The sequence below is a fragment of the Ambystoma mexicanum genome, chromosome 1p (genome assembly GCF_040938575.1).
Source record: "Ambystoma mexicanum isolate Mex_15411 chromosome 1p, UKY_AmexF1_1, whole genome shotgun sequence".
NCBI classification, from domain to species: Eukaryota; Metazoa; Chordata; class Amphibia; order Caudata; family Ambystomatidae; genus Ambystoma; species Ambystoma mexicanum.
The window spans coordinates 990,428,486-990,453,946 of record NC_090921.1 but is presented as its reverse complement, the minus strand read 5'-3'; the positions used below and the strand labels follow the sequence as shown (position 1 = coordinate 990,453,946).

Below are 25,461 nucleotides of genomic sequence, written 5' to 3'. Positions count from 1 at the left end.
ATAGTAAGTTCTCTGTTTTAAGGCAGCATTACCTCACTTGAAATAAAGGTTAAGATGTAATTTACAGCGATAAAGAGTAGCACACCTCTTTGCCTGTCCCAATACAGGATTTCAAGCGCTAACAGCAATTTTACATTTAAGTAAATGTGGAAAACTACTAGCTGCACTGTATTATGGTGCTTGTCCACTTACATGTATATAAAATTAAACAGGAATGTAAAAAGGCATGTGCTATCAATGCCAGGACTTTAAAAACATGATTTGAGAGCTCTGTTTCAGCCTGTGTTTTACAAAACAAAGTTTGAATGAAGTAATGAGGCGAGAAAAGTGATTAGTGGTTTGTATGTATATTTTTTTATATGAATAGGATTAATATAGTTTAAACTAAGTTACTAAGTAATAGAGCACTGTGCAAAATGGAGTGGTGAATACAGGGAGAGAACATTGAGGAGAGCAATGGGAATGGAGAACAATGAATAGGGTTGATACCCTGTCTCTATGTACAAAATCTGGGTGATCTACAGAGATCTGTGGTGAACCTGTATGCATATGTTCAAATTCTGGTAGGGGATTTTCAGCCATTCGATACTGGGTTGAATTGGTGCAATTTACGAGCACTGTTTTTGCAAATAATTTGGCAAAACACCAATTTGCAAGTAATTCTCTTACACATAGTATATTACAATAGATGCCTGGTCACCAACAGTACACAGGAAAGGCGGCAATGCCACTGTAAAATACATGTTGATGCCATTGCAAACATTATGTCAAAATTGTCATTTTAAACCATTTTTGTGGTCCTCAGTATGTCTGAGAGCTGTATGTGCAAGCCAGGCGTGGACCTTTGGTCATGCACCTGAATGACATGCATGATTCCTGCAGGTAGAGGCAGTGATCCTGTGAGCTGTTCTCTCTGATAATGCCTCCTTCATAAATGTCAGGAGGCGCGGGGCCAGGAGAGAAAGAATGGTGGGGGCACAATGAGAGTCATGATCAAAGGGGATATTGGGGCAATCTATGCCTGGAAACCTAGGAAAAGGTATGGGAATCACAGCAGATGCCACATTTGCCCTTCCTGCAGGTGTTCCTTATTAGTGAGCAGGAGGCTGCAGGAGTCAATTGGGACCAATCCCCCCAAGAAGCAAAAGGCAGCAAATACACAACATACGTGTGTAGCAAGGACCTGGGGGAAGGACTATGCTTCACAGCAGCCTCAAGGAGGCAGGCGTAGCATCAGGGAACTCTCCGGACCATGCCTGCACCAACATGCATGCACACACCAAGAAGGCCGCTTGTGCTTAAGACTTCCAAGGGAGCGGATGCATTCTGGAGAGCCTCCTATCCGATTAAGGCAAAACCAGCTGTGAACCGTGCCCTGCCTGACCCTTGCTTCAGGCCCCGCAAGCCAAAAGCTAAGGTCAGCTGCTCTAACACCCTGTGGGTATTCTAACTAACTGTATGGGGCACTAACATAGCCAATCTGTGGACCCTAACCCTCTTTCCCCATGGGGGTGGCAGCGTATCTGTGTAGTTACCAGTGCAGACACCAATACACCCCTGGTCGGAGGCAGGAGTGCATGCTACCTCTGCGTGATTGCTGGGACCGGACAATAAAGGGCAGACGGGTAGAAAGTTACCACCCTTTATGAATAAGTCATCCCTCGCTACAACCATACTCTCTTTGCTCATAACGTTAATATAATGATCTATATATTGTTTGGTTGGGTTGTTATATGATTCATGCACGTTTCAAGTTATGACTATGAAACAAATGTTATTTTAACTCTGTGATTTACACTTTTGTTGCATATAACTTGATCACATGGTTGACACATGTTCATATTTTCAATCTTGCCAATTATTTTGACATAAACACGTTTAACGGTAGTCAACAAATTAGGCCTTGGTTTACTTTCCTCAGCTGAACTATGTGACCTGGCATGTTAGCAGTTTGCATGAATTTGGGATATGCTAAAATGGCAGTGGAATTTATTTTTTGACAAAGCAGGACATGGGATATGCTGAATTTATTTTAAACCGTATAACGCATTGATTGAAATACTCAGATTACGTAAAAAGGAAATGTGCATTTTGAATCTATCGTGGCCAAGTTACAGTGAGAAAAAAAGAGTAACTTTGAGAGGCATTTTGCAATAATACACACAAATTATGAAAACAATTTTCCCAAAGGAAGCGGTCTGCGATCTTAAAAAGTAGGTAAACTGAACGCTGCAACACAAATGCTGTCACACAGACATCCTTCAAAGTTGCTAATTATTTGATGAAAAACAAATGTACATTTGCAGATGGTCCAATAGTAAAAGGTGAAGGGACTCCTGCGCTGAGTCTGTTGTAAAAGATTTTAACAGTGTCCTGAATTTATGCCTGCCATGTCAGGTGTGCAGCTAGATGCAAACACTTTGGCAAGGAGCGGATCTGCACTATCAGCCAATGTGATTGCCCATCTCTGCTAATCCGCCCTTTTCAGACATGAACTTCCTGAAATCAAAAGTTTGATTGTTACAATTGTTACAAAGTCCATCTGTTACAATCTGAGTGCTGTTGCTGTTTCAAGCTGCACACCAGATTACTGAGCACTGTTAGATATTATGCAGTGTCAGTTTTAAATTTGAATGTCTCAGTTGGTTTCAGACATTCTGATATGCATGACCATTTTAAGGAGACAGCTACTAATAGAGAATAGTGAAATAAAGATGTTTTGAAGTTATTCCTTTTTATATAAAGAGCAAAAAAACTGGGCAAATAAATATTGGTACAAGTTCTCATTCTCATTGACATTGCCACCCCAGTAACTGTCATCAAGGAGATACCGCCTATTGGCCCTTAACTCCAAGTAGCTTACGTAAAGGTTGGAGACCCCTGCTCTATAACTTTATGGTTGGACAAAGCATGGAAGATATTTGCCATGGAAAAGCTCAGTGCTAACATGAGGAACTCTTGTCTAACCTTCATGTCAGTTTGGGTGCCATTTTTGAACTTTATGCAAAAAGGTTTAAATTCTCTGACAACCAGACTGAGAGCCCTCAACCTGGCCGAAATGCATTTGAACGTGCTCCACTTCCTGCGTTTGCATATGTGCTCCCTTGATAATCTGCTGAAATTGAATTTGAATGCCCGAGAGTACCCCTGGGGAGGGATGGGGCAGGGAAGGGGAGAGAGATGGGGGCTGATTTTGATTTATGCTTGATAAGGTTTTCTTGTTGAATACCAGATTATCCCGGAGACTGTTGAAACATGTAACAATAATAAAATACTACTTTTAAAAATAAAAGATGAGGAGAGGAATAGGCTGAGGCAAACAGGAGATGTAAGAGGAGGTGCATAGGAGGAGGACATAATATAAATATGAGCAGGAGAGGGGAAGTTAAAATAGGGGTTAAGAAGAAGCGAACTGGAGGAGGGAGAAAAGCAGAGAAGAAAGGGGAAAGTATAAAGAGGAAGTGGTGAGGAGTATTAGGAGGAAGAGAAAGTGGAGGAGCAGACACAAGAAGAGAGAGTCACATTATTGATTTGCACTATGTCATGAAGGATAGGAAAGGACATGGCCAGAAGTAAGGAAAGAAACAAATAGTACAGTGGAGGAGAGAAGGTTAAAGACAAAAGGAGTAGATAGGAGAGAGGCTTGGGGCTGGACTTCTACAGTGTCTCTAGAGTTTTTAGAGGAGTAGGAGCCAAAACAGCTGCTAGCAACCTAAGAAGGGGCATATCACAGAGCCAGATAACTAACCTCTGCAGTGGTGGCCCCAAGGTATCTAGGATGATCAAATGATTAACAACATCTGGACAAGAAAGACATTATAGCCAAGAAGGAAGTGCCAGGCACTTAAAACCTCAGAGATTGGGAATGACCCTTTGATCACTACCAGAAAGGCACAACATAAGGGCGGGAGGGGCCACCTGAGAACTAAAGGGCTAAAAGGAAATTTTGACTTGTTTGTTTGATCCCCTTTACTGCCGCCATCTTTTAATAATTTGTTTTCTGTTGTTATAATAAATATGCATTGAACTAGACATCTGGCTTTAAATTGTCTGTTGACACCTCAGCCTGCAACATATGCATCAGAATAGAGATCACAGATGTTAACCCTGCAAAGGTTAAACTCACATCGCCATAGTCATATGAACAGATCTGGCTTGCTGGATCAGACTGCCAAGCGTTTGTTTTCAGGGCTCTGGGGAGAAAGGAGGAAGAATCTAGGGCAGTGGGGGCTCTTCCATAATGGGAACAGGGTGAAAACCTGCCACCCATTATGGAGGGACCAAAGCTGGCCCAGTGAAAACCTGAGCACACCCTCTGCTGCTACTAGCACCTGAGGAAACCTCCTTGGCTGTGCTCTGGGGGAAACCAGTTTTCCACAAATGCCAGAAATAGATCTCCAGGAGAGTTGTTTGATTGACACCTCCGTCTGTTTCCTGACTTAGATGTCCACAGGGCAGGCCATCCATGCATCAGTGTGGGGCGAATGTCTAGAGCTGAGACAAGCTGGTATGCAAAGAAAAAAATAATTTTGTGTGTGTATATGTAGGCATGCATGGGTGCATGGTTGGGGTTGTGTGTCTGTGAATGTGTTCATGTGTGCATAATTGCATGTGTTTGGAGGGTGTGATGGCAGTGTGTATGTGTAATGTGTGCGTGGGGAGTAGGGGTGGTGACTATGGTGGTGGGGGGTTAAGAAGTGTCATCAATGTGCCAGAAGTGACGGGCAATGCTGGTATATATTGGCACAGCCACCATAGCCATATTTACTTAGAGTTGCATTCATAGCATTATTGGCAAAGCCAACATGAGTGTATACTCATGTGGGAATACTGGAACATATTGTTGCAGCCAGCCTTTGAAATGTCTTCAAACAGCAGTATTACTGGCATAATGTGCAAAGCCAACATAAGGGTGTTCTTAAATAGGAATTCAGGGATATAGTGGCACAGTCATCATCGACTTTGTTTCTTACAAAGGCATTAATGGAATTATGGGCAAAGTCAACAGGAGTGTTTGGTATATACTGGCACTGTCAGCATGGAGATGTTTTCTTAAAGTGGCATTATGAGCAAAGTCAACTTAAGTGTGCTCTTGCATGGGAATACTAGAATATATTGGCACATCCAACATTCACATGTTTTCCTATAGTTACTGGCATTATGGGCAAAGTAAACATGAGGATGTCCTTACACAGCAATACTGAAATTTACTGGCAGAGCCAGCATGGGTATTTATTTCTCACAGTGGTATCCCTGGCATTCAGAGCAAAGCCAATATGAGTGGGTACGTACGTGAGAATACTGGCATATATTGGCAAGCCAGCATGGCTAATTTATTACAGGTATTATCGGCAAAGCCGAGTGTCTTTTGCATTGGAATACTTGTATATGTTGGTGCAGCCATCATAGACATGTCTTCTTACATTGGCATTACTGGCTTAGAAAACTGTACTAATGATATGTGTACACAGTGATTAGGCAATGTATCCTAAGGCCCAAGGTTCAAGTTGAGATAGGCAGTAAATAAAATACTTGAAGAATGGCCATGATTCTTCGGTTACCTAAAGAGATGGTGGATAAAGCAAAGGGGATTGGTGAACTCCAGAGATGCGGATCAAGTATTCAAGCAAACACGTATGCCCACTACACAAATCAAAGAACCGGGGAGGCAGGATAGCATAGGTGTCTAATTGGGGAGGGTCTGATCAACTGGGAATGGCCCAGTGACTTTTTACGGACAATGCAATGGATGCACTGTATATTGGACCCTGTAAAGAGATGGATGCTCAAAGAAAGAGTAGAGGTATGTGACAAGGTTACAAATAGTAGGCTGCATAATGGGACTATAGTGACCACTGGGACTGGGTCTTGCCACCAACTTAGTGATTTAGGGCCTGAGGTGGTGCACAGGTGAACAACCTAGCTTTGCTGTCCATCTCAGCCTTAGAACAGTGCCACCTCACCACTCTCATATGAAAGTAGAAAGAGATCTTCCCATGGGTGTGTGCGCCAATAAACCAACCCTCGGGTAGAGTAGGGGCTATTTGTCTAATCATAATGCAATGGAAAACTGGGGATTTCCCAGATGTGTAGAACCCCCAACTCCAACCCTCCAGTTCTGGGGAAAGACCAGGGGGCATAGTGGAAAGCCCTTTATTGAGGAAGGGACTATAAAACCCACCTGTTCTGTCTTTGCCCTTCCCACCTTCAGGCTTCTCTTTGCTAGCATTGCTTGAGGTCACTATCCATGCATCAAAAGCACCTAGTAAAGATAAAACTCTTGTCTCAAGGCCAAACATTCCATTAAAGAGCTTCTACAGCGAAATGTGTGCTTGCAGCCTAGATCGATGCATACTTCACCACGTGGCGCAGCTCCAGCAGACACCTGCAACTCAAGGATTTAATCATCAACAAATGGTTTGAGTTGTGCCACCTCATACAGACCCAACTCCCGCGTGCTGAGGCCCATAAATCTGAAGAGTACTGGCCTACAAACCTTTGTCCAAACCAGGAAGAATGAAGCAAGATCCCACCTCGCACACAGGAACACAATCCCTTGTTCTGGCCCCCTGCTGGTGAAGCAAAGTGGAACAGTTCAAAGGTGGTGGTCAGCCTTAATGAAGTCTCGGGCCGTGGGCCTGCACGAGTGCACAAAACCAAAACAGATGCAGCTGAGTGATTTGTAGTTCCAATGCCAGAAGCCAATCAATGAGCTAACCAGAATGAAGGCCTTAGATGAAAGTAACCAAAAGGTATCTAGTCAACAGGCAGGCTCGCTCTCCTATGAAAAGTAGATTGTTATGGTAGTGGGGGAGGGGAAGTATTGTGTTGGGGGTTGTCAAAACAGAAAGGAAGAGAAGAGAGTCTTATATCTTGTAGAAAGGAGAGGAGGGCCAGGGAAAAATAGAGGCAATGAGACAAAAGGAGAAGGTGAAAGAGGACTAGCGAGGAGGAGACATCAATTGAAAGTGAAAGAGGAATTAAGAGAAGAGGAGGTGAAAGGAGACAGAGAAGGAGGAGAGGCACGGAGAGAATATTAATAGAAGGAGGAGGGGGAATTTGAAAGGGGCTTAGAAGAAGAAAGAAGGAGGAGTCAACATCAGTAGGATGAGGAGAGGAGGTGAAGCAGAGGAAGAGAAAGTGGAGGAGCAGTCATGAATGGTAAAGAGAGAGCTAGATTAGTGCACTGAGGAAAGTTAAGGAGGAAAGGAGAGGAGAACTCCAGGAGGAAAGAAAAAGGAAATGACAAGTAGTACAGAAGAAGTGAGGAAGGAAGAGACGAAAGAAGTAAAAGTGAGAGAAGGTTGATCAGCAGCTAGTCTTCTACAGACTCCTGAGCTGGTAGAGAGGGTGAGCTAAAACAGTCCCCTGAAACCCAAGAAGGGGCATGCAACAGCAATACAGTTGCTGCAGGTGATCTTAGCCAGGATCCTAAACAGTGAGATGACTAACCGATCTTAATGCCTATGTTAGTGCCAAGGTACACAGATGAGAAGCAGACAAACAGTGACTCTACAAGAAAGATACATTAGCCAAGAAAGAGATGCCAGGCACTTGAAGTCCCAGAGAATGTGAATGACTTTCTGATCACTGCTAGGAAGAGGGAATCTAAGGTAGAGAGGGAAGGGCAGAGAACTTCAGTCCTGAAAGGAAAGTTTGATTTTATTGTTTTCTCCCTCTTTACCGTAGTCATCCTTTATCCCTTAGTTTTCTGTTGTTTTAATAAAGGCCCTTGGAACTAACATCTTGCTGAGTTGTCTCTAGATCTATCAGCTTGTGACCCCACCCATACCAGTTTTCCAGTCTTCCACTTTTCTCCTTTTCACACTTTATTTTACATAAGTGTTTTAATCTATAGTTCTGTTCACTTGATTAGGGTGATACAGTATAAATGTAAAAATCCAGAAGTTTATTGTACCCATATTGATATATTTCAAGTAGTATACAAATCATAACATTTAGACAGACCTTGCTGTCACTGATGTTACGCTTTGATACAGTAACGGGATCAACCATAAAATTACATTTTTTAGAACAAATCTCAAGACTATCCATAGTCCCCAACACTGCTTGCTTCTGTAAACAAATGCATACTTTTGCCTTAGCCCCTTTTTTCTGAAAACTATTTCAGGAACAGCAACCCCAGCATTGTCAGGTGATTAAGAAAATTCAACAATTCCTCAATTCCCTGCTATCTCAGGTCCCTGCCATATCTATCCCCTACACTTTAGTCAAAGAGTTTGAACCATCACTCAAATAGCTTTTTTTCTTGCCTGCTCAAGTGCATCGATCCAACTTCCCCTAAAGCAAGTGTTGTGGCATTCTGCAAAAACAACTTTCACTCTTGCAGTCCTGATGAATTACTTCTGCATTTCCAGCCATCCACCCCCTTCTAAACTCAAGTGCTTGTTGTCCCCTCCTTAGTGCAATCCTTTGAATGCCATGATCTGCTCTATGTCTGTAAAGCTATGTCCAGCAAGATGTACTCAGCTGATCTTGTGTCTGTCATGGTCGATCTTTATGCTTTCCGTCAGTAATGGAGTGGGTGCATTGATCTACTTGGACCTTTCTGGTGTGTTTGACGCTGTGATCACCCTACCCGCCTTTCCCAACTCCATCCTGCTGAAGCTTTTGGCTCTGCTGTAGCCTGGATTTCCTCACCAAGGTGTTTCAATTGCTCATTACTGTTAAAGTTTTAACTCCAATTCCACAGAGTTTCTCATAGCTCTGTTCTGTCAGCCCTCCTTTTTTAAGTTTACCTTTGACCTCTCAATGCTCTCATCAAGTGTTTGGTTTTCCATCTACTCCTACGATGATGACACTCCGATCCTTATTCATCTAAACAATGACCCTTCTTTCTCTGCCATATCCATCTCCTGCTGCATAGAAGCTTTTCATACCAGAATGGAAGCCAGTTGGTTTGCAGATAAAGGGTAAAAAACTGATATTCTTAATCTAAACGGCCATACTGGCACATGGACATCCTGCTGCCCAATGCCTATGCCAACTTTCCAAGCCATGGTTGAAAAAGACAGTTTTAACCTCACTGGCAACCTTTCTCCGTCCAACCAAATCCTCTACATCATCAAAGGCTGTTTTCTTTCTTGAACTTGATAAAAAGCCCTTGCACACTGCTCCTTCCTGATCCAAGTCACAATCGCCAATGCATGATTTCCTCTCATTCAGCCTAGACTGCGACAATAGCCTCTACCTCCTCCTTCACCTCTCTTCTATATTAAAACTGTAGAAAGTACAAAGTATTGTGACATGCCTGCCAAATGAACCACAACTTTCATCACATCTCCCATCACCTTGCTCAACTGGCTCCCGATCGCGAAACATACCTAGCTTAAGTTCCTCTGCATCGCATCACCCACACTATCATCATGGACACTCTTTTTAATCTGGAAATTCCATTGGTATGCCCAGGCTTACAGTTCTTCCTTCTCTTCTTCCAGCTGCAACAAGGTTATGTCTGGAGGTCATGGCTTCTACGTTCGAGCACCTTCCATGTAAATTTGCACCTTTCTTGGGAATTCTACCCCTCAAGTAATCAGGAACTTTCATGACCCCTCCCCACCTCTGTAGGGTAGGGTGGGCCGGGCCTTTCCCTATGCAACACTTGGCTGCTTTCCTACTAACAACAGTGGACTACTTAATGGCTTAGACTTCGCCATAGAAATGAACACATTGTCAAAACCAGACAATCTTTATCACAACCCCCTCTTTGCCTGAAGCCAATTTGCAGCCAAACTTTCCTCACAACAGCACAGTCTGTAGGAGTATGAGAAAGCACCTAACAGACTAGGGGCTTGAGTGAAAAGGCAGGAGCAGCAGCAACAGAGCTAGAGGAAACAACAATAACAGCTGCTTACTACTTTGATCAAAAGTACCAACCGTATCCGACACCACCCCCTATTTCCCACTCTTACCTGCTCCGTGAAGAACAAGACCCGAAACCTACTTGGCCACAACAGAGGAAATGGAATGAAGAACCAGATAAAGAAGGTCCAGGAGAAGTCCCGTAATCCCAACAGAATAGGATTGACAACAGTTCGTGTCGTACTGCAGAACGTCCCGGTATTTAGTGAAAAGAGTGACCAAAGAACAAAACAGGAGAGCGTCCACAACAGTCACTCTTGTGTCCGAATGAAACAATCCTCGTGGTTCAGCAGAGCGTCCCAGGGTGCAGGTAAATGAGTCCGTGTATGGAGGAGGGGGCAAAATAAACAAGGATGGAAGGAGTAAAGGAATGGAAATGAAAGAGAGGAAAATACAGGTAAGCAGTGGGTCGAAGCGGGCGCGGGAGGTACTTGACCAGATTTCAGAAGCGATAACGCTGAGTTGCAGAGTTCCGGGGTTGCAACGTAACAAAATGGTAGGCAGTGGGAATCCAGGTAACGTATGCCGTGCCAGGGGTAACAGGAATCAATCCGAAGGAGCCGAATACCAGCAAGAATAAGTAGTACTCGCATACAGACGTGAATGATGGTCCGTGCGTATCACATGACCGTAGCGCCTGACTCGAGTACTAACACAGAATGCTGGATGCTGCAGTCCACACAGAACCGCCGTGTTTTCGGCATTGAGCCAAACGCCAAGGAATCTTCCAAGTGATTGGAGGGGCAATCGCAAGTCTTCGTGACTTTAAATAGGGTTGATTCACGATAGTACCCCCGTGCAAAGGGCAGCGCTCCCTGGAATCTCGCAGGTGTGTTTGCCAAAAGGAGCGCAAAAGTCGAGGAGCATGTAGATTGGAAGCCGGTTCCCAAGTCCTGTCTTCCGGCCATAGCCTTTCTAATCGATCAAATATGAGCGCACCCCGTTCCTCACTCGGGTGTCCAAAATTGCATTACCCTCATATTCTTCTTCACCCTGCACTTTCAGTGGAGCTGGGGATACAGGGAGACGAGTGCCAGAAACATATGGACGGAGTAAGGAAACATGAAACACAGAGTGTACACGCCAAGTGGAAGGGATTCGTAGACGCACGGCAGCTGGATTGATGCAATGCAAAACCTCATAGGGGCCTAGATAGCATGGCAGAAGCTTCTTCTTGCCCCGAAGAGTAAGGTGCTTGGTTGATAACCATAACCGGTCACCTGGAGTGTAAACAGGGGCTGGAGAGCGATGTTTCTCTGCTTGTTCCTTAGTGCGATGCTGGGCGGCTTGGAGGTGGCAAAGAACAGAGGTACGTATAGAGAGCAGTGAATCCCTCATTTTCTTAGCAGCAGGAACCCGGTCTAAAGAAGGAAGGATGGCAGGAAGAGTCCTCGGGTGCAGGCCATACTAGGCGTAAAACAGAACACCCCACCGATGAATGTCGGGAATTGTTGTAGGCGAATTCAGCGATCCCCAACACACACAACCAATCTGACTGATGTTGTAGAGATAGACAGCAGAGGTACTGTTCCATGGTAGCATTAGTACGCTCCGTTTGACCGTCTCTCTGTGGATGATATGCTGAAGATAGACGAGCATCGATGCCTGGAGCAGTGGTTCATGCACGCCAGAATCGTGACGTAAATTGCGTTCAGCAGGGGACAACTTCCGGGTGAAAAATGCCACAGGGTGCAACTGTTGCGTAGAAGAGCAGATTTGCAAAAGGATAGCTCCTACAGAAACAGCAGAGGCATCAGCTTCTACAATAAACGGGAGAGATGGGTTTGGATGTTGTAGAACAGGCACTGTTGTAAAGGCCTCTTTCAAAGCTTGAAAGGCAAACTGTGCATCAGGGTTCCATACAAAAGGAACGGTAGGGCTGGTAAGGCGTGTAAGGGGAGCTACGATTTCTGAAAAGGAAACAATGAATCTGCGATAAAAGTCGCAAAGCCCAAGAAGGATTGTAAGGCATTTACAGAAGTAGGGACAGGCCACTCGGCCACTGCCTGGACTTTTGAAGCACACATATGGACTCCTTCTGCTGATATTTGGAACCCTAAGAATTCAACTGAGGATGCATGAAAAACACACTTTTCCAGTTTTGCGTATAAGAAGTTTTCTCGTAAACGTTGCAAAACAGAGCAAACATGCTGAACGTGTTGAGACAAATTATCAGAGAAAATCAAGATATCGTCCAGGTATGCCACTACATAACAATCCAGCATGTCCCTGAAAATATCGTTGACAAAATGCTGGAAGGTGGCAGGGGCGTTACAGAGGCCGAAGGGCATTACACAGTATTCATATAGACCGAACTTGGTTTTAAACGCGGTCTTCCGCTCGTCCCCCTTTCGCATCCTGACCAAATTGTAAGCCCCTCTTCAATCCAACTTGGTAAAAATGGTGGAGGAGGTCATTTTGTCGAGCAGTTCGGATATAAAAGGCAGTGGATACTGATTTTTTACAGTGATTTTGTTTAGAGCTCTATAGTCCACACAAGGACGTAAGTCCCCCTCTTTTTTGGGCACAAAAAACATGGGGGACGCTGCAGGAGAGTGAGATGGCCAAATATGCCCCAGCCGTAGGGCATTGTCTACGTATTCTCATAGATGGTCCTCCTCCTTTTGTGTCAGGCAGTAAACCCTGCCATGTGGAATCACTGCCCCAGGGACCAAATCAATTGGGCAATCATAACTTCGGTGCGGAGGAAGCTTTTCAGATAACTTCTTGTCAAAGACCTCAACATACTGCCTGTATATCTCAGGTAACTCTGGGGTAGGTGTTTGCGACGTGGCATTAACCGAGGACACATTTGCGACCATAGCCAAGCAAGGCGAGAGCTCTGGAATAACCGGAGAGTCCAGACATCGCTTGCGGCAATGTACGGAAGAGAATTGCACTGTTTGCTCGAACCAATCAATAACAGGATTATGTGTTTGCAACCAAGAAAGGCCGAGAATAATCCCGAATTGTGGAGCTGAAATAAGGTCAAACATAATTTACTTCGAGTGACCGTCAGCAGTTGACATCCGAAGAGGCCCCGTCTGTTCCGTTATCTGACCTGATATCAGACGGGAACCATCAACGGAATGTACTTCTTCCGGGATCTCTTTGATTATAATGGATAATCCATGGCGATTAGCCAGCTGGACGTCCATGTAATTCCCACTTGCGCCGGAATCGATCATGACAAGCCTGGAAAATGCCTCCAAACCAGGAGCCGAAAAGGACATATGAAGGTATACGCGAGAGGGAGAACAACTGACCCCTGAGTCTTGTATCTGCTGACTCGTCCTGCAGGCTCGAGTTAAGGAAGAGTCTTGGCGTTTCCCGCCAATTTAGCTGGTCTTTTGGGACAGACACGAATGTAGTGACCTGCCTGGCCACAATAAAAACAAAGATTGTGAAGCATGCGTCTTTCCCGTTCTGTCTTGGACAAAGGCCCTCTGATAGCCCCTATTTGCATGGGCTCTGCTTCACTTGAAGCGCTGGCAGTACCTGTGTCTGGCTTGCCGGAGGTGCGGAGTTCCGGGTGTCTGAGTTCTCCCCGTCTATGCCGCTGTCTGGCATCAACTTGTAAGACTAGGTCAACCAGTTCTGAAAAAACAGACGGTACTGCTGGTACTACTGCTTGGGCGCCTTTAAGTTCGTCGGAAAGGCCCTTATAAAAGACAGCGGCTTTCTTTTGCTCTGGCCACGAGGTTTCAACCGCTAGCTGGTTAAAGCGAGCAAGATAGGTCACAAGGTCCGTTTTTCCCTGAGTGATGGCCAGAAATTCAAGATCAGAGGCTTGCGCCTTGTGTCTCATGTCAAACACCGCATCCATAGCTTGGATGAGAGTGTCAAAGTTATACAACACCGGGTCATCCCCCTCTAAAAGAGGGTTAGCCCAGGCAGCTGCCGTCCCACCCAAATGGGACAGAACAAAAGCAGCTTTCGTTGTGGCATCTGGAAAAGCCAGGGGTCGGCAAAGAAAATGCAAACGGCACTGGTTTACGAAAGTGTGATACTTTTTAGGGTTTCCCATAAAACGTTCTGGTGGAGCAAAAGGAAAAGACCCGGGCAATACCACTGGGGTCGGAGCAGGAGGGACAACTGGGATTGTCGGGGGGCCTGCAACTGCTGCAGCCTCACCAAATTCCTCATCAGGAGGCAACGGTTGTACAACGCTCTGTAACACGTCCATACGTTGGTTTAAAGTCATATGGGCCGATGCCATATCTGCACGCAAGCCTGACAAGGCTTGCATGAGCGCCTGTACTGGATCTGGCCCCAGATCCATTTCACAGGATGATAATAGAGCCTCCTTAATCTGTCAAAACCAAACAATCTTTATCACAACCCGCTCTTTGCCTGAAGCCAATTTGCAGCCAAACTTTCCTCACAAGAGCACAGTCTGTAGGAGTATGAGAAAGCACCTAACAGAATAGGGGCTTGAGCAAAAAGGCAGGAGCAGCAGCAACAGGGCTAGAGGAAACAACAATAACAGCTGTTTACTACTTTGATCAAAAGTACCAACCGTATCCGACACTACCCCCTATTTCCCACTCTTACCTGCTCCGTGAAGAACAAAACCCGAAACCTATTTGGCCACAACGGAGGAAATGGAATGAAGAACCAGATAAAGAAGGTCCAGGAGAAGTCTCGTAATCCCAACAGAAAAGGATTGACAACAGTTTGAGTCGTACTGCAGAGCGTCCCGGTATTTAGTGAAAAGAGAGACCAAAGAATAACAGGAGAGCGTCCAAAACAGTCACTCTTGTGTCCAAATGAAACAATCCTCATGGTTCAGCAGAGCGTCCCAGGGTGCAGGTAAATGAGTCCGTGTATGGAGGTATGGAGGAGGGGGCAAAATAAACAAGGATAGAAGGAGTAAAGGAATGGAAATGAAAGAGAGGAAAATACAGGTAAGCAGCGGGTCCAAGCGGGAGTGGGAGGTACTTGACCAGATTTCAGAAGCGATAACGCTGAGTTGCAGAGTTCCGGGGTCGCGACGTAACAAAACGGTAGGCAGTGGGAATCCAGGTGACGTATGCCATGTCAGGAGTAACAGGAATCAATCCGAAGGAGCTGAATACCAGAATCATGGATAGTTTTAAATGGGCAATCCGTAATAACAGGCCAAGGAGTCAAAACAGGTTCAAGAAACAAGATTGCAGAAAGCGGATACTACAAAACTGGCTGTAGAACTCAGTTAAGGAGCACCGTTCCGTGTGCGCAGCAAGAATAAGTAGTAGTCTCATACAGACGTGAATGATGGTCCGTGCGTATCACTGTCATGATCACAGGCCAGTTCGTAGGTTAATAGTAGTCTTAAGGGTTAATTCCAGGCAGATAGTGGTGTTGCCTGGGGATAGACCGGTAATTTCCATTGAATCAATAGGACTTCCTGTTTTCCTGCAATGGCCACCTCATTGACCCATCCAGAGACTACTCTCACAGGTCTAGCCTATTTCAGTATTTTCCTATATATTGCAGGCTCACCTGGAGACTCGCGCTTCGCATCGTTGACTGCTTGCAGTACTAACGCTTACCGCGGTCTCTCAGGAAGTTCCTCAGCTGTTTCCAGTCAGAGCCCTTGCCCTTGCCCGTAGTTTCTACTCATTTCTTCTTCCCCGCCTCCCTTCCATTTAGTCTAGTTCCAGTCCCTTACATTTCATTCTTTTTCCGTCGTGTTGTGAAACTTCTCCTCAGTGAATACCGGCAGGGATACTGGAACAATTCGCAAGTATTCTTTTGTGGTGTTGTTGTAATTGCGAAGGTTTAGTCTCTAATATTCTTATGCTAGTCAGTGTTTCTTTTTGTCACCGTTTACGCGGCGAATTTCTAGCCTCAGTTGACAGTTGTAACTGCTGGCAAGGAGTGCACGCAGCTGTGGCATAATTATCATAGCTGCTAGTGTTTTCAAGAGGCGCGCCTCTACTCGATGAGTCAAACATATAATTGTCTGCGTGTTCGTTTTTTCGAGTGGAGTTGCCTCTGACATTTTAGGCATTGTTTTCAGGCTTTTGTGTAATTGCTGTTGATATTAAAATAACGAAATTTCTCCTCAGCCAAGTTGATAAATGTAAATTACCCGCACATCACTCGATAGTCAATCCCTTATATGTATATTTTCTGAAGCATTAGGTGGAGGGTTGTTACACTCACTACCATTGGTTATTATAGGGTTATTCCTTTTCCCTTAAACTTCACTTAGGTATTTAGGATAAGGATGACTAGAGTTAGGGTTTACCTCATGTTCTAGAACTCTCTAATCATCTACCCCCCCTTTAATGTTGCTGCCTCCATAATACCAACATTCTTCAGGACTTGCGCCCCTGTGTGAAAACAGGATGGAGAGCTCATAAAAAATAATAATCAGGTGAGCCTGGGGGTATACTTGGGGACTAAAATCCTAAACAGTCTGTTGAAAGAGAAAAATCCCAAGGGGTGGATATTAAGGAAAGTTATTGTTTGATGTTTCCACAGTAATTCTCTGTTCCTTGAAGAAACGATTTGTAAAGATCTCTCAGGGCGTTCCCGCAGAGTTCAGGTAAGCGTTACAATCACGTGACCGTAGCGCCTGACTCGAGTACCAACACGGAATGCTGGATGCTGCAGCCCTCACAGAACCGCTGTGTTTTCGGCGTTGAGCCAAACGCCAAGGAATCTTCCAAGTGATTGGAGGGGCAATCGCAAGTCTTCGTGACTTTAAATAGGGTTGATTCACGACACACATGAATCAATAACTAAAGTGAGAAATGCCGCCCTGGAGTTGCTTTTGTCCAGTAGTGAATTGTGTGAGCTCCTGGCACTAACAAATTGAGTTCCCAACTAGTAAATTCAGACTTACTCAAATGGCCTTTAGAACAGGACCATTTTGAGCTCTTAGTTTCACACATACAGGTATTCGTGCATTTGGTGCAATATGTGAGATTATTGCTGGTCATAATTCCTCTTGCTGATAATATGGACAGACCATACAGAAATGATATAGAATTACGATGTGTAAATGCTCATGCAATAAATGGCATCAGCCCTGAGCCAATGTCTGTTCTATTTTTTGCAATGTTGAGTAAAAGAAGAAGCATAAACACTTCTGAACATTAAATAAAAAAAGATCCCATAAGGCTAAGCTAGAGAACAGACTTAAATAATAACTTGATTTAAGAGTATATTTTGTGACTTCAACAAGATAACATATCCTGTTAGAATACGATACTCTAGCACATTGGAAGCACCAATGTCCATCCATAAAATGCATGAATGTGCTGGGAACAGATATTGTTGCAAAGAATTCAATTAGTTTGCCACGAAGAATCTCACACCGAATGAAACACGTTAGATTTGACTGATATTTATTGAATAGCATATCTTGTTTAAATGTGCAACTCAATTTTCTAAAGTTCTATAATTATGAAGAACCTTATTGAATAGACAATCAATACTGAGACATTCAACAAGGATTTTATGAATACGTTGGCACGCTAACATTCTTCAGTTACCATTTTTTTGAATTATCAATGGTCATAAGGGGTAGGTGGCTTTTAAGAAAGATTCTGCGTGCTAAGATATTTAAGTTACTATACAGCTCTTAATTGTTGCTGCTGAGACTGGGACAGTCAGGTTTCCTGCATGTGCACAGTAGTGACACAAAAGCACTGAAGGGAAAACCCCTATATGGCCAAAGAGCCACTTATAAAGGGTTCTCTTTGAGTGTTTGCAACATTTTTGTAAAACGTAACATTAACAGTTAGAAACGCAGTGTGCCATGAATTCGAATTATCTGGGGCATTGCATACTGAACAGGGGTCATGGGTCAAGTGGAGATCTGGTTGACTTTCCTCTTCCAGCCCAAGCGCTCCAATGACATAGATTGGAACTCCCTGGAAATCAAAAACAGATGCCCCTTGGAGCGCATCAGAAGTCTGAAAACTAAACACCAGCACGAACATTTACCAGAGCAATGCTCTCCACTTAACTACGTCACTTTCCAGGGATGAACTAACATCCCCTTGAAGCAAACTTATTAGTATAGAACAGATGGCCAGTAAAGATGCCTCTCCTTGCTGCTCCATCTATGGAAATCCGATTTCATAGGGCTCATGTGAGCCTCTGTAACCAAGAGTCACAAAAGTTTATCTTCGATAACGCTTTGTCCAATTTTATTCTAGCACTGTGGTCCGGTTACCTCCAAGTCTCCCAAGGCGATAGGCTGGTCATCCGAGTGCATCTTCTAGTGGGGGTACTATGCTACCATGGAGAAGGACCAGGATCATGGGATTCTTTTAGTGCAATAGGCAAATAAATTACATAGACATAGCTTCTATGTGTCTTAGATCAGCAAAGTACTCTAATAAGCGCAATGCCAGAGGATACTTGCATGTAACCACTAAGCGGTTCAGCGGCTACCCTGAGCAGTTATCGATGTGAAGGGGTTGCTAGCAAGTAAATTGGAGCGTCATGGGTGGGCTGAAACTTTGTAGGCGTAATGCTTTGAGTGGAACCTCATGTGTAAGTTAGATGTAGTGCCAGGCCACCCACATATCTACGTCCAACCCAATGGCATGACCTCTGCCGATTTTGTAAATGTACTACCTGTTACATTTTGATATATTTCCTGTCCCCAAAGAAACAACTGTCTCACTGCGATGTGTTTAATGCCCACCAGGAGCATCTTAGCGCGTCACCATTCCTATTCCCAAATTTTATTTAATTTATTGAATTTATAAAGCACCTTTTGCCAAAAGCGCCATTACAAAATATTAGAAAAACAGTACAATGTACATGATAATGCAAAAAACAACAACGAAGGGGAGGGAGAGAAACAGAAAGTCTGAAAGAAGGGAGAGAGGATGAGCTTTCAGGTCATCTAAATGCATACCATGTCCTATACCCCAAGTTCAACTGACGCACCTCATCTCTTCCTCCAGTAAGCCTATGAATCAAGTGTTCTGAGTGCATGGGCAAGCCCCTTTGGTTATTAGATAGGGCAATCCAACCAAGTGCGTAACATGTCTTATCCCCATAGTCAAACTAAGCGCGCTTCAATTGCTACCTCTAGTGACCCATCTAATCGAGCATTCTGCATGGTTAGGGCAAGTCCCCTTTGATGTTAGATAGATGAGGGTCTTCCAGTTCAGGGCCTCTAGGTATTCCGCCGAGGCGGGAGTTTGGATGTGGCCCCGGTGCATATATGAGGCCACATCTGCTGTCCAGACACTTTTCAGTGGTAGCGTACACGCTACTATCAGATTTTCAGGTAATGTCCATTAACCAGAGTGCACCAGGTAGAGTGCAGGCTGTTGGGGGTGGGGAGGCGGGGGTGGTTGAGGGGGCTGATGTGTGATTGTCTGCAGGAGTGGAATGGGATGAGTTTAACATAGTGGGCCGCTGCATTTTTAAAAACATAATTTAGAAGACCTTCAGGACCAGACGGGGGAGAAGCAGTGTGAAAGGCCATCAGACCCAGCCCTGGTGGCAGACGCATTAGCCACCTGAAAGTAATGCTCGTCAGAAGAAAATTCATAATGAAATAACTTTAACCATACACCTATAAAACATACTGGTGAATAACGTATATGCACAAATTCAGAGCCAGCACACACAACACATGCTGCAAGGGTGAGTGTAACGTGTCATGTATGCTTTTTATTTGGGAATGGGACAAGTTCAAGCCACTTCAGGGAGGCTACTGAAGGAGATAAGCAAAACTTTGATGACTGGCGTAAAGTTGTCTTTGGGGGTAGGTGTTTGTGGTTTGACAAAGACCATAGAGAATATCATATCAGAAAAAGAGATTGAGTAATAGTGTGCTGTCCACCAAGCATGGAACCTGACTGGGAATCTGGAAGGGCACAGACCTATGGTATGGATAGAATGGAGAGATTTGCTGCAAAGGGTCTGAAACCTATTGCTCTATGGATGTTTTGGACCACAAATTCCATCAACCCTACCCAGAAAAGTCAATGATGAGGGACCATGGGATGAATAGTCCAAAACAACTGAGTAGCCATAGGATAATTAAACCTCTGTGCTAGGAACTACTGCACAAGAAACATCATGATGGACCTGCTATCAGCCAAATGTAATCACAGCCATGATGATTTCAAACAAAAACATTTTAAATAATTATTTCTGCATTGGAGGGAGGTGCTTGTGGTATCTTCGCTGGGGTAGTGGGAAGGAAGGGAGGTTTGAAAACTGTGGTTATTAGTAGGATGAAAAACAAGGAAATATTTAATAAATGCACCTCTGCTCTTGTGTTTTGATTATGCATAAATGGGTAGATCTGCGGTGTCCCAAAGTCTTCTTGTACTGGCAACACACCGAATACAATAAATACTAAGCGCCTGATTCAAAGAAGCATTTTAGAATGGGGCAATCCCATTGAAAAATGCTCTGTGAATCAGGCAAAAATCAGGCAAAAATTGATGTTTAGCTTGCAACAACGTTTTTACCAATTTACCAATAGACTACCAAAAACAACAGAAGTGAGGTATTCGCATCCCAGTGGTTAGGGCTCCCTGACATTTACAGCACTGGAGAGCAACCACAATGGAAGAGTTTGTAGTATCCTTTGCGTTCCAAAGAAAAAGAGGTGAACCCAGAGCAATAAAATGGGAGCATGTGGAAGAAGCTCACAGTGAAAGGGGTATCTATTGCCAGTGAAGCTTCTGTAGTAGAGATAGTTTACAGCGGTTTTGCAATTAGACCATCCAGCTGAACACACACAGTGCAGCTCATCCATGTAGAATTCAAAACAAAATATGTGATTGAGGAGTATTGAGGTCCTTTCTTGAAGTGCTAGACCTACATGGACATAATTAACATGATGTCTATACATCCATGTCGCCGTGTTCCAAGTCCTAAGCTTGAACTTCACACATAATTGCCTGAAACCACACTGATACACTAGAAATGACAGAGTTGCTGCTACTTCAAGTCCCCAGACGAAACAAACCACAGTATTCTTGGAGTAGATTGCTGAAGGCGTGAGGTATAATGCAATAGCCGTCCCTCTTCTTCTGCGTTCAGAGCATAACAGATGACACATAGAATGATAGAGAGGTGGAATACAGGCAGTGTGCAGACTCAGTAAGCTATTTAGTCCCATGTCCCACAAAATAAACCTTGACAAAAGCCCTTGACGGAAACCTGGCATCTCACATGCAAACATAGATCCAAGTGATTGGCAAACACCCCTAGCACCCACCCATGCAGTCCTAAGCCGCTCCCATGATGACACATGCAAGGTTTACAAGATTGGGAGAGCAAGTATATGTCTGGTGAACTTCCCCAGTAAAGAATACAACTACCTTTTGCAAGTATTATTCAGATTTGATGACCATAGGTAGACAAGAAACCAAATTACTGCTCAAAATATTGCCATTAATAACCACATCCAATTTCCTTCTCACAATATTTCTTTGCAGATCATTCACAGATGATGCACATGAAAAGGGGACAGACACGCGCAAGGAAAAGACGGACATGCAACATTCCAAGGGTTGCAGGTGGGGGAGGAGACTGATCACAGACAGTAGTGCAGGAAAGGACGGGTGGAGGATGAAAGCACCAGGGAGTACCTGCTCCTACGCTCTGCCTCCGATCCTTCATTGACGCAACTGAGAGAGAGACAGACAGACAGACAAGGAAGGGGAGAGCGGGAGACAAAGAGAATGGTTCATTTATAGATGCCTAGAACTCTTCCTCTAAAAAGGCAAAGGCCACAGAGAAGAACAGAGTGACAAACACAAATGAAGATAAAATGGAGACACCCAGACACACAAACGCACACTCATGCATACAGCAATTTCGAGTAGATATGTCTCGGGATAACTCTGTTACCATCGACTCAAATGGAAAATGCAGAAGCCGTAGAGGGTCACAGTAAATTGAGCCCAAACAGTCAACATTTGAGAATCTAGCCCAAAATATGGAATTATGGTCATAGGTTTTTGGACTAATGGGTTTGTGGAAAGGTATCCCGGAACCCTGGCAACACAACGCATTAAGGTACCTCAACTGCCAGGTGTAGAAACAATTTTTTAAGTGTGAAGGAAACACGTTTTGTACTTACCAGTAACTCTAGTACTCTTTCCTCAGTGGTTCTACTCAAATACATCATCGGAACAGGACAAATTGGTGGCAAACTTTGAAAACTTTGTTTCAAAGCAACTTAAAAACCTCCACTTTACAACTGTGAGCACCTCGCCTTCAATACCAGAATAATGTTAACATCCGCTAGGTAAGTACAATGCAGAAGCTACGCTTGTTAAGAAGAATGTGTGACAATAATAGAAAAGGCTAACCGTACTAAGAGGGCCAGTTGTGCTAGTGCACTTTTTTATTACTCATATGCGGGTCTCTCAGTCTACACATGGATAAGAAACACTGATCCTAATGGTTTCTATTCAGTCCGATAGTTGCAAATACATTTAATTGGAAATAGCATTTATGCCATTGGCAACTCAGTGGTTCATCCTTTGGTTAATGACAAAAAACAAAATCAAAGTAATTCCTTATTGTACTTAAATATGATCAATATGTTTCTTTGTGCCATAATAAATTTCAAGGAGGGTGCAGACAGTTTTTTGTGGAGAAATGCAAGCTCATCAGGAATGTTTTTAAGATTGGGTATAAAAGGCAGGCATGGGTTACATGTCTCCTCTTCTGCGAGGCAAGAGAGGTTCCTGTTAAAGGCTGAGATCATTCTCACAAAGGATGATCATGACATCAAAGCCTGGGCTATTAGAACAGAAAAGAATGATTGCTTAAAATTAATTCCTGCATGTTTGTGTGGAATAGGAAATAGACAGAATTGAGAGGTCCTATGATCGAAGACAATTCAGAGATGGATGAACACTTGATTTGGTGGTCCCTTGTGTCTCAGATCATAATGCAAATATATGTTTTACTAAAAGATTTGTCCTTAGGCAAGCATTAAACCAAGGGAGGACTTTGTAAACATAGGCCTTGAATACTCCCTTAGATATCGTATCCTACAGGACCAAAAAACCAAGGCGCTGACCTTAGTACAATGCAATGAAGCTGGTTTCCAGCAGCTGGAAAGGAAGTGCATCGCCTTGTGTGAATGGTGCCTCAGTTTACATTTGCTGTAAGCAATTCCAGGGATAATTACTATTTCCAAGCAGATGAAGCACAGGCTCTTGGGTGCAAGTTCATTAATAAGAATCTGCAGGTGCTGCAGTGGAGGGCAGCAGTGAGTAGGCAGAGCACATGCATTCCTTGAACCATGGGAGGCTTACCATCCTGCAAGCCACAGATAAAAAGAGTAAAAAGGAGAACCCCCTTTGCACAAAAGAAAATTCTCCAATGGAGTACAGAAAAAGAAAGGGCCTTTGACGGAGTCCACAAAAGAACAAGGATGATTGATCATAACACAATTGTAGATGAGGACTTGGATACCAAGTTGCACATATGTTGCTCTTTTGGGTTTGCTTTTAAATAGATTGGAGGAGCAGTTTGTGGTCCCCACGACCAGACCACAGAGGTCACAAAAGGAAATGAGGGGTAAAATATTGTGTACCACCGACATTTAGGTGTACTGAATATAGGGAATGAGTTTGCTGAGGTTTTGTGTACTTTACTCCTTCCATCCATTTGTCTTCCAGGACAGTATTCCAGACCTGCCTCAATAGCCCGTGCTCATCAATGAATCTGAATCTATCAGACGGAACCACACAACATGAGTCTATGTGGAAGGTAGATGAATCACAAGCGCCTCAGTGCAAGTTCATTAAGCAGAATTTGCAGGCGCTCCAGTGGAGGGCAGCAGTGAGTAGGCAGAGTACATGCATTCATTGAAGCATGGGAGGCTTAGCATCCTGCAAGCACCGAGAAAAAGAGAGAAAAGGAGAAACTCCTTTGCACACAAGAAAAAGCTACCATGGAGTACAGGAAAAGAAAGAAAGGGCTTTGGACAGAGTCCAAAAATGGACATCCAAGCTGTTTTAAACAACTGAGCTAAGGGTGAATGATCATAAAACAATTATGGATGAGGTCTTGGCTACTTATGTTGACCTTTTGGTTTTGCTTTTTATTATATTGGATGGAGACGTTTGTGGTATCATGGCCACACAACAGAGGTCACAAAAGGTAGTGAGGGGTAAAAGAGGGTCTCCCACCTACTTCTAGGTGTACAGAATGTAGTGACAACCTTAGCAGACATTTTGCGAAGTCTACTCCTTCCATCCGTTTGCCTTTCAGGTGACAGTATTCCAGACCTGTCCCAACAGCCCTTGTTAATCAATGCATTTGAATCTGTTAGATGTAACCACCCAACAAGAGTCTGTCTGGAAGGTAGTAAAGATGGGATCTCTCACACTATCATCAGTATGCCAATGGTGTACAAGAAATTGAAGCATGTTCTGCTGCAGGGAAAGGAAGCAGCAGCCTCTTTAAGCAACTGAACGTACACATCACACCGGAAACTAATATACCTTGAAATTAAGGTCACCCCCTCTCTAGAATGGTGGGCCAACTTGGGTCACTTTGTGGTTAAAAACATAGGCTTTCTTACATGACACAGACATTTTGATAAGAGATAAAGGTAACAGCATATACACCTCAACAAAAATCATAGGAATGTACTCATAACTCAAACATAAAGCTCGGCAAACGTACATGTACCCAATCTTGTAAATCTGCACAAACACCTGAACCAGAACAAACACATGTTTACTACAAATGCTTCTGGGCGCACACACACAAACACACATGGCCAGCCTTAGCTCTGGCAGCGGTCGGGGAGAATAAAAAAAAAATCAGTTCCCTCTTCTCCCTGCCCCCAGTCAAGGCTGAGGGATGCGGGGGGCACCTAGCAGTGGCGCTTAAGTCATTAACTCCTCGGGCCCTCGCTGGAGCGGGGAGTTAATCACTTCAATAGGGCGCTGATGCTAAACCAGTGCTCTATTGAATGGAAATGCACCCCGCTCTCGTGCTGGCACGGTGCAATTCCTTTCAATAGGGCGCCTTCACCCACCACCCCAACTTGCGGGAGCCCTTGAAAGACTCCCCCGAGCTGTCGTGGCAGGGGGCTAATGTGGTGCCCTGGGTGACCACCCTAAATCCGGCCCTGCACACACACCTCATAACACATTTATTCCTTGCACATCCACACATTTTGTCATACACAAGGCACACACCCACCGGAAAAACAGACCTCTGAGCATTTACCTAGATAAACATATCTGTATGAGCACAGTCAGCCAAGCTCATACATGAGCATGTGCTTCGACATATACATGCATCTCTGCATTTTTAGTAAAGCATATTTCTGTACATAGGCATGAAAAGTAATGAGTGTGGAACAGTTTGAGGAAAACACTTCTTACTGCCCTTGAGCAGCTGCCCTGTCAGTTAAACAATGGGGAGTCTGACAAACAATGGAAAGAACATGACCAACGCAGATTTCAGCCCACTCTCAAAATAAGTATAGTTTATGCAAAAAACAAGAAGCAACAAAATGTTTAAAAACACAACACAGACAGTATTAATTAGTGTAGCAGGACTAAAATTCAAATTTACATTTATCACACAGGATGCATTATGAACATCCATTCCACTCTGAAA

At 44.0% G+C, this 25,461-nt stretch overlaps 1 protein-coding gene across 6 annotated transcripts in view; it reads right to left on the bottom strand.

Moving 5' to 3' along the window:
* Positions 1-25,461, bottom strand: part of NDRG4 (NDRG family member 4) — an 865,926-nt gene that overhangs the window by 23,236 nt on the left and 817,229 nt on the right. For 3 of the 6 annotated variants that reach the window (XM_069654558.1, XM_069654543.1, XM_069654574.1), the window contains one exon: positions 21,453-21,491. The exons of the other annotated variants lie outside the window; for them this stretch is intronic. In XM_069654558.1, the coding sequence (XP_069510659.1) occupies positions 21,453-21,491 (39 nt within the window). The remainder of the gene's footprint in view (positions 1-21,452; positions 21,492-25,461) is intronic. 6 annotated transcript variants of the gene reach the window in all.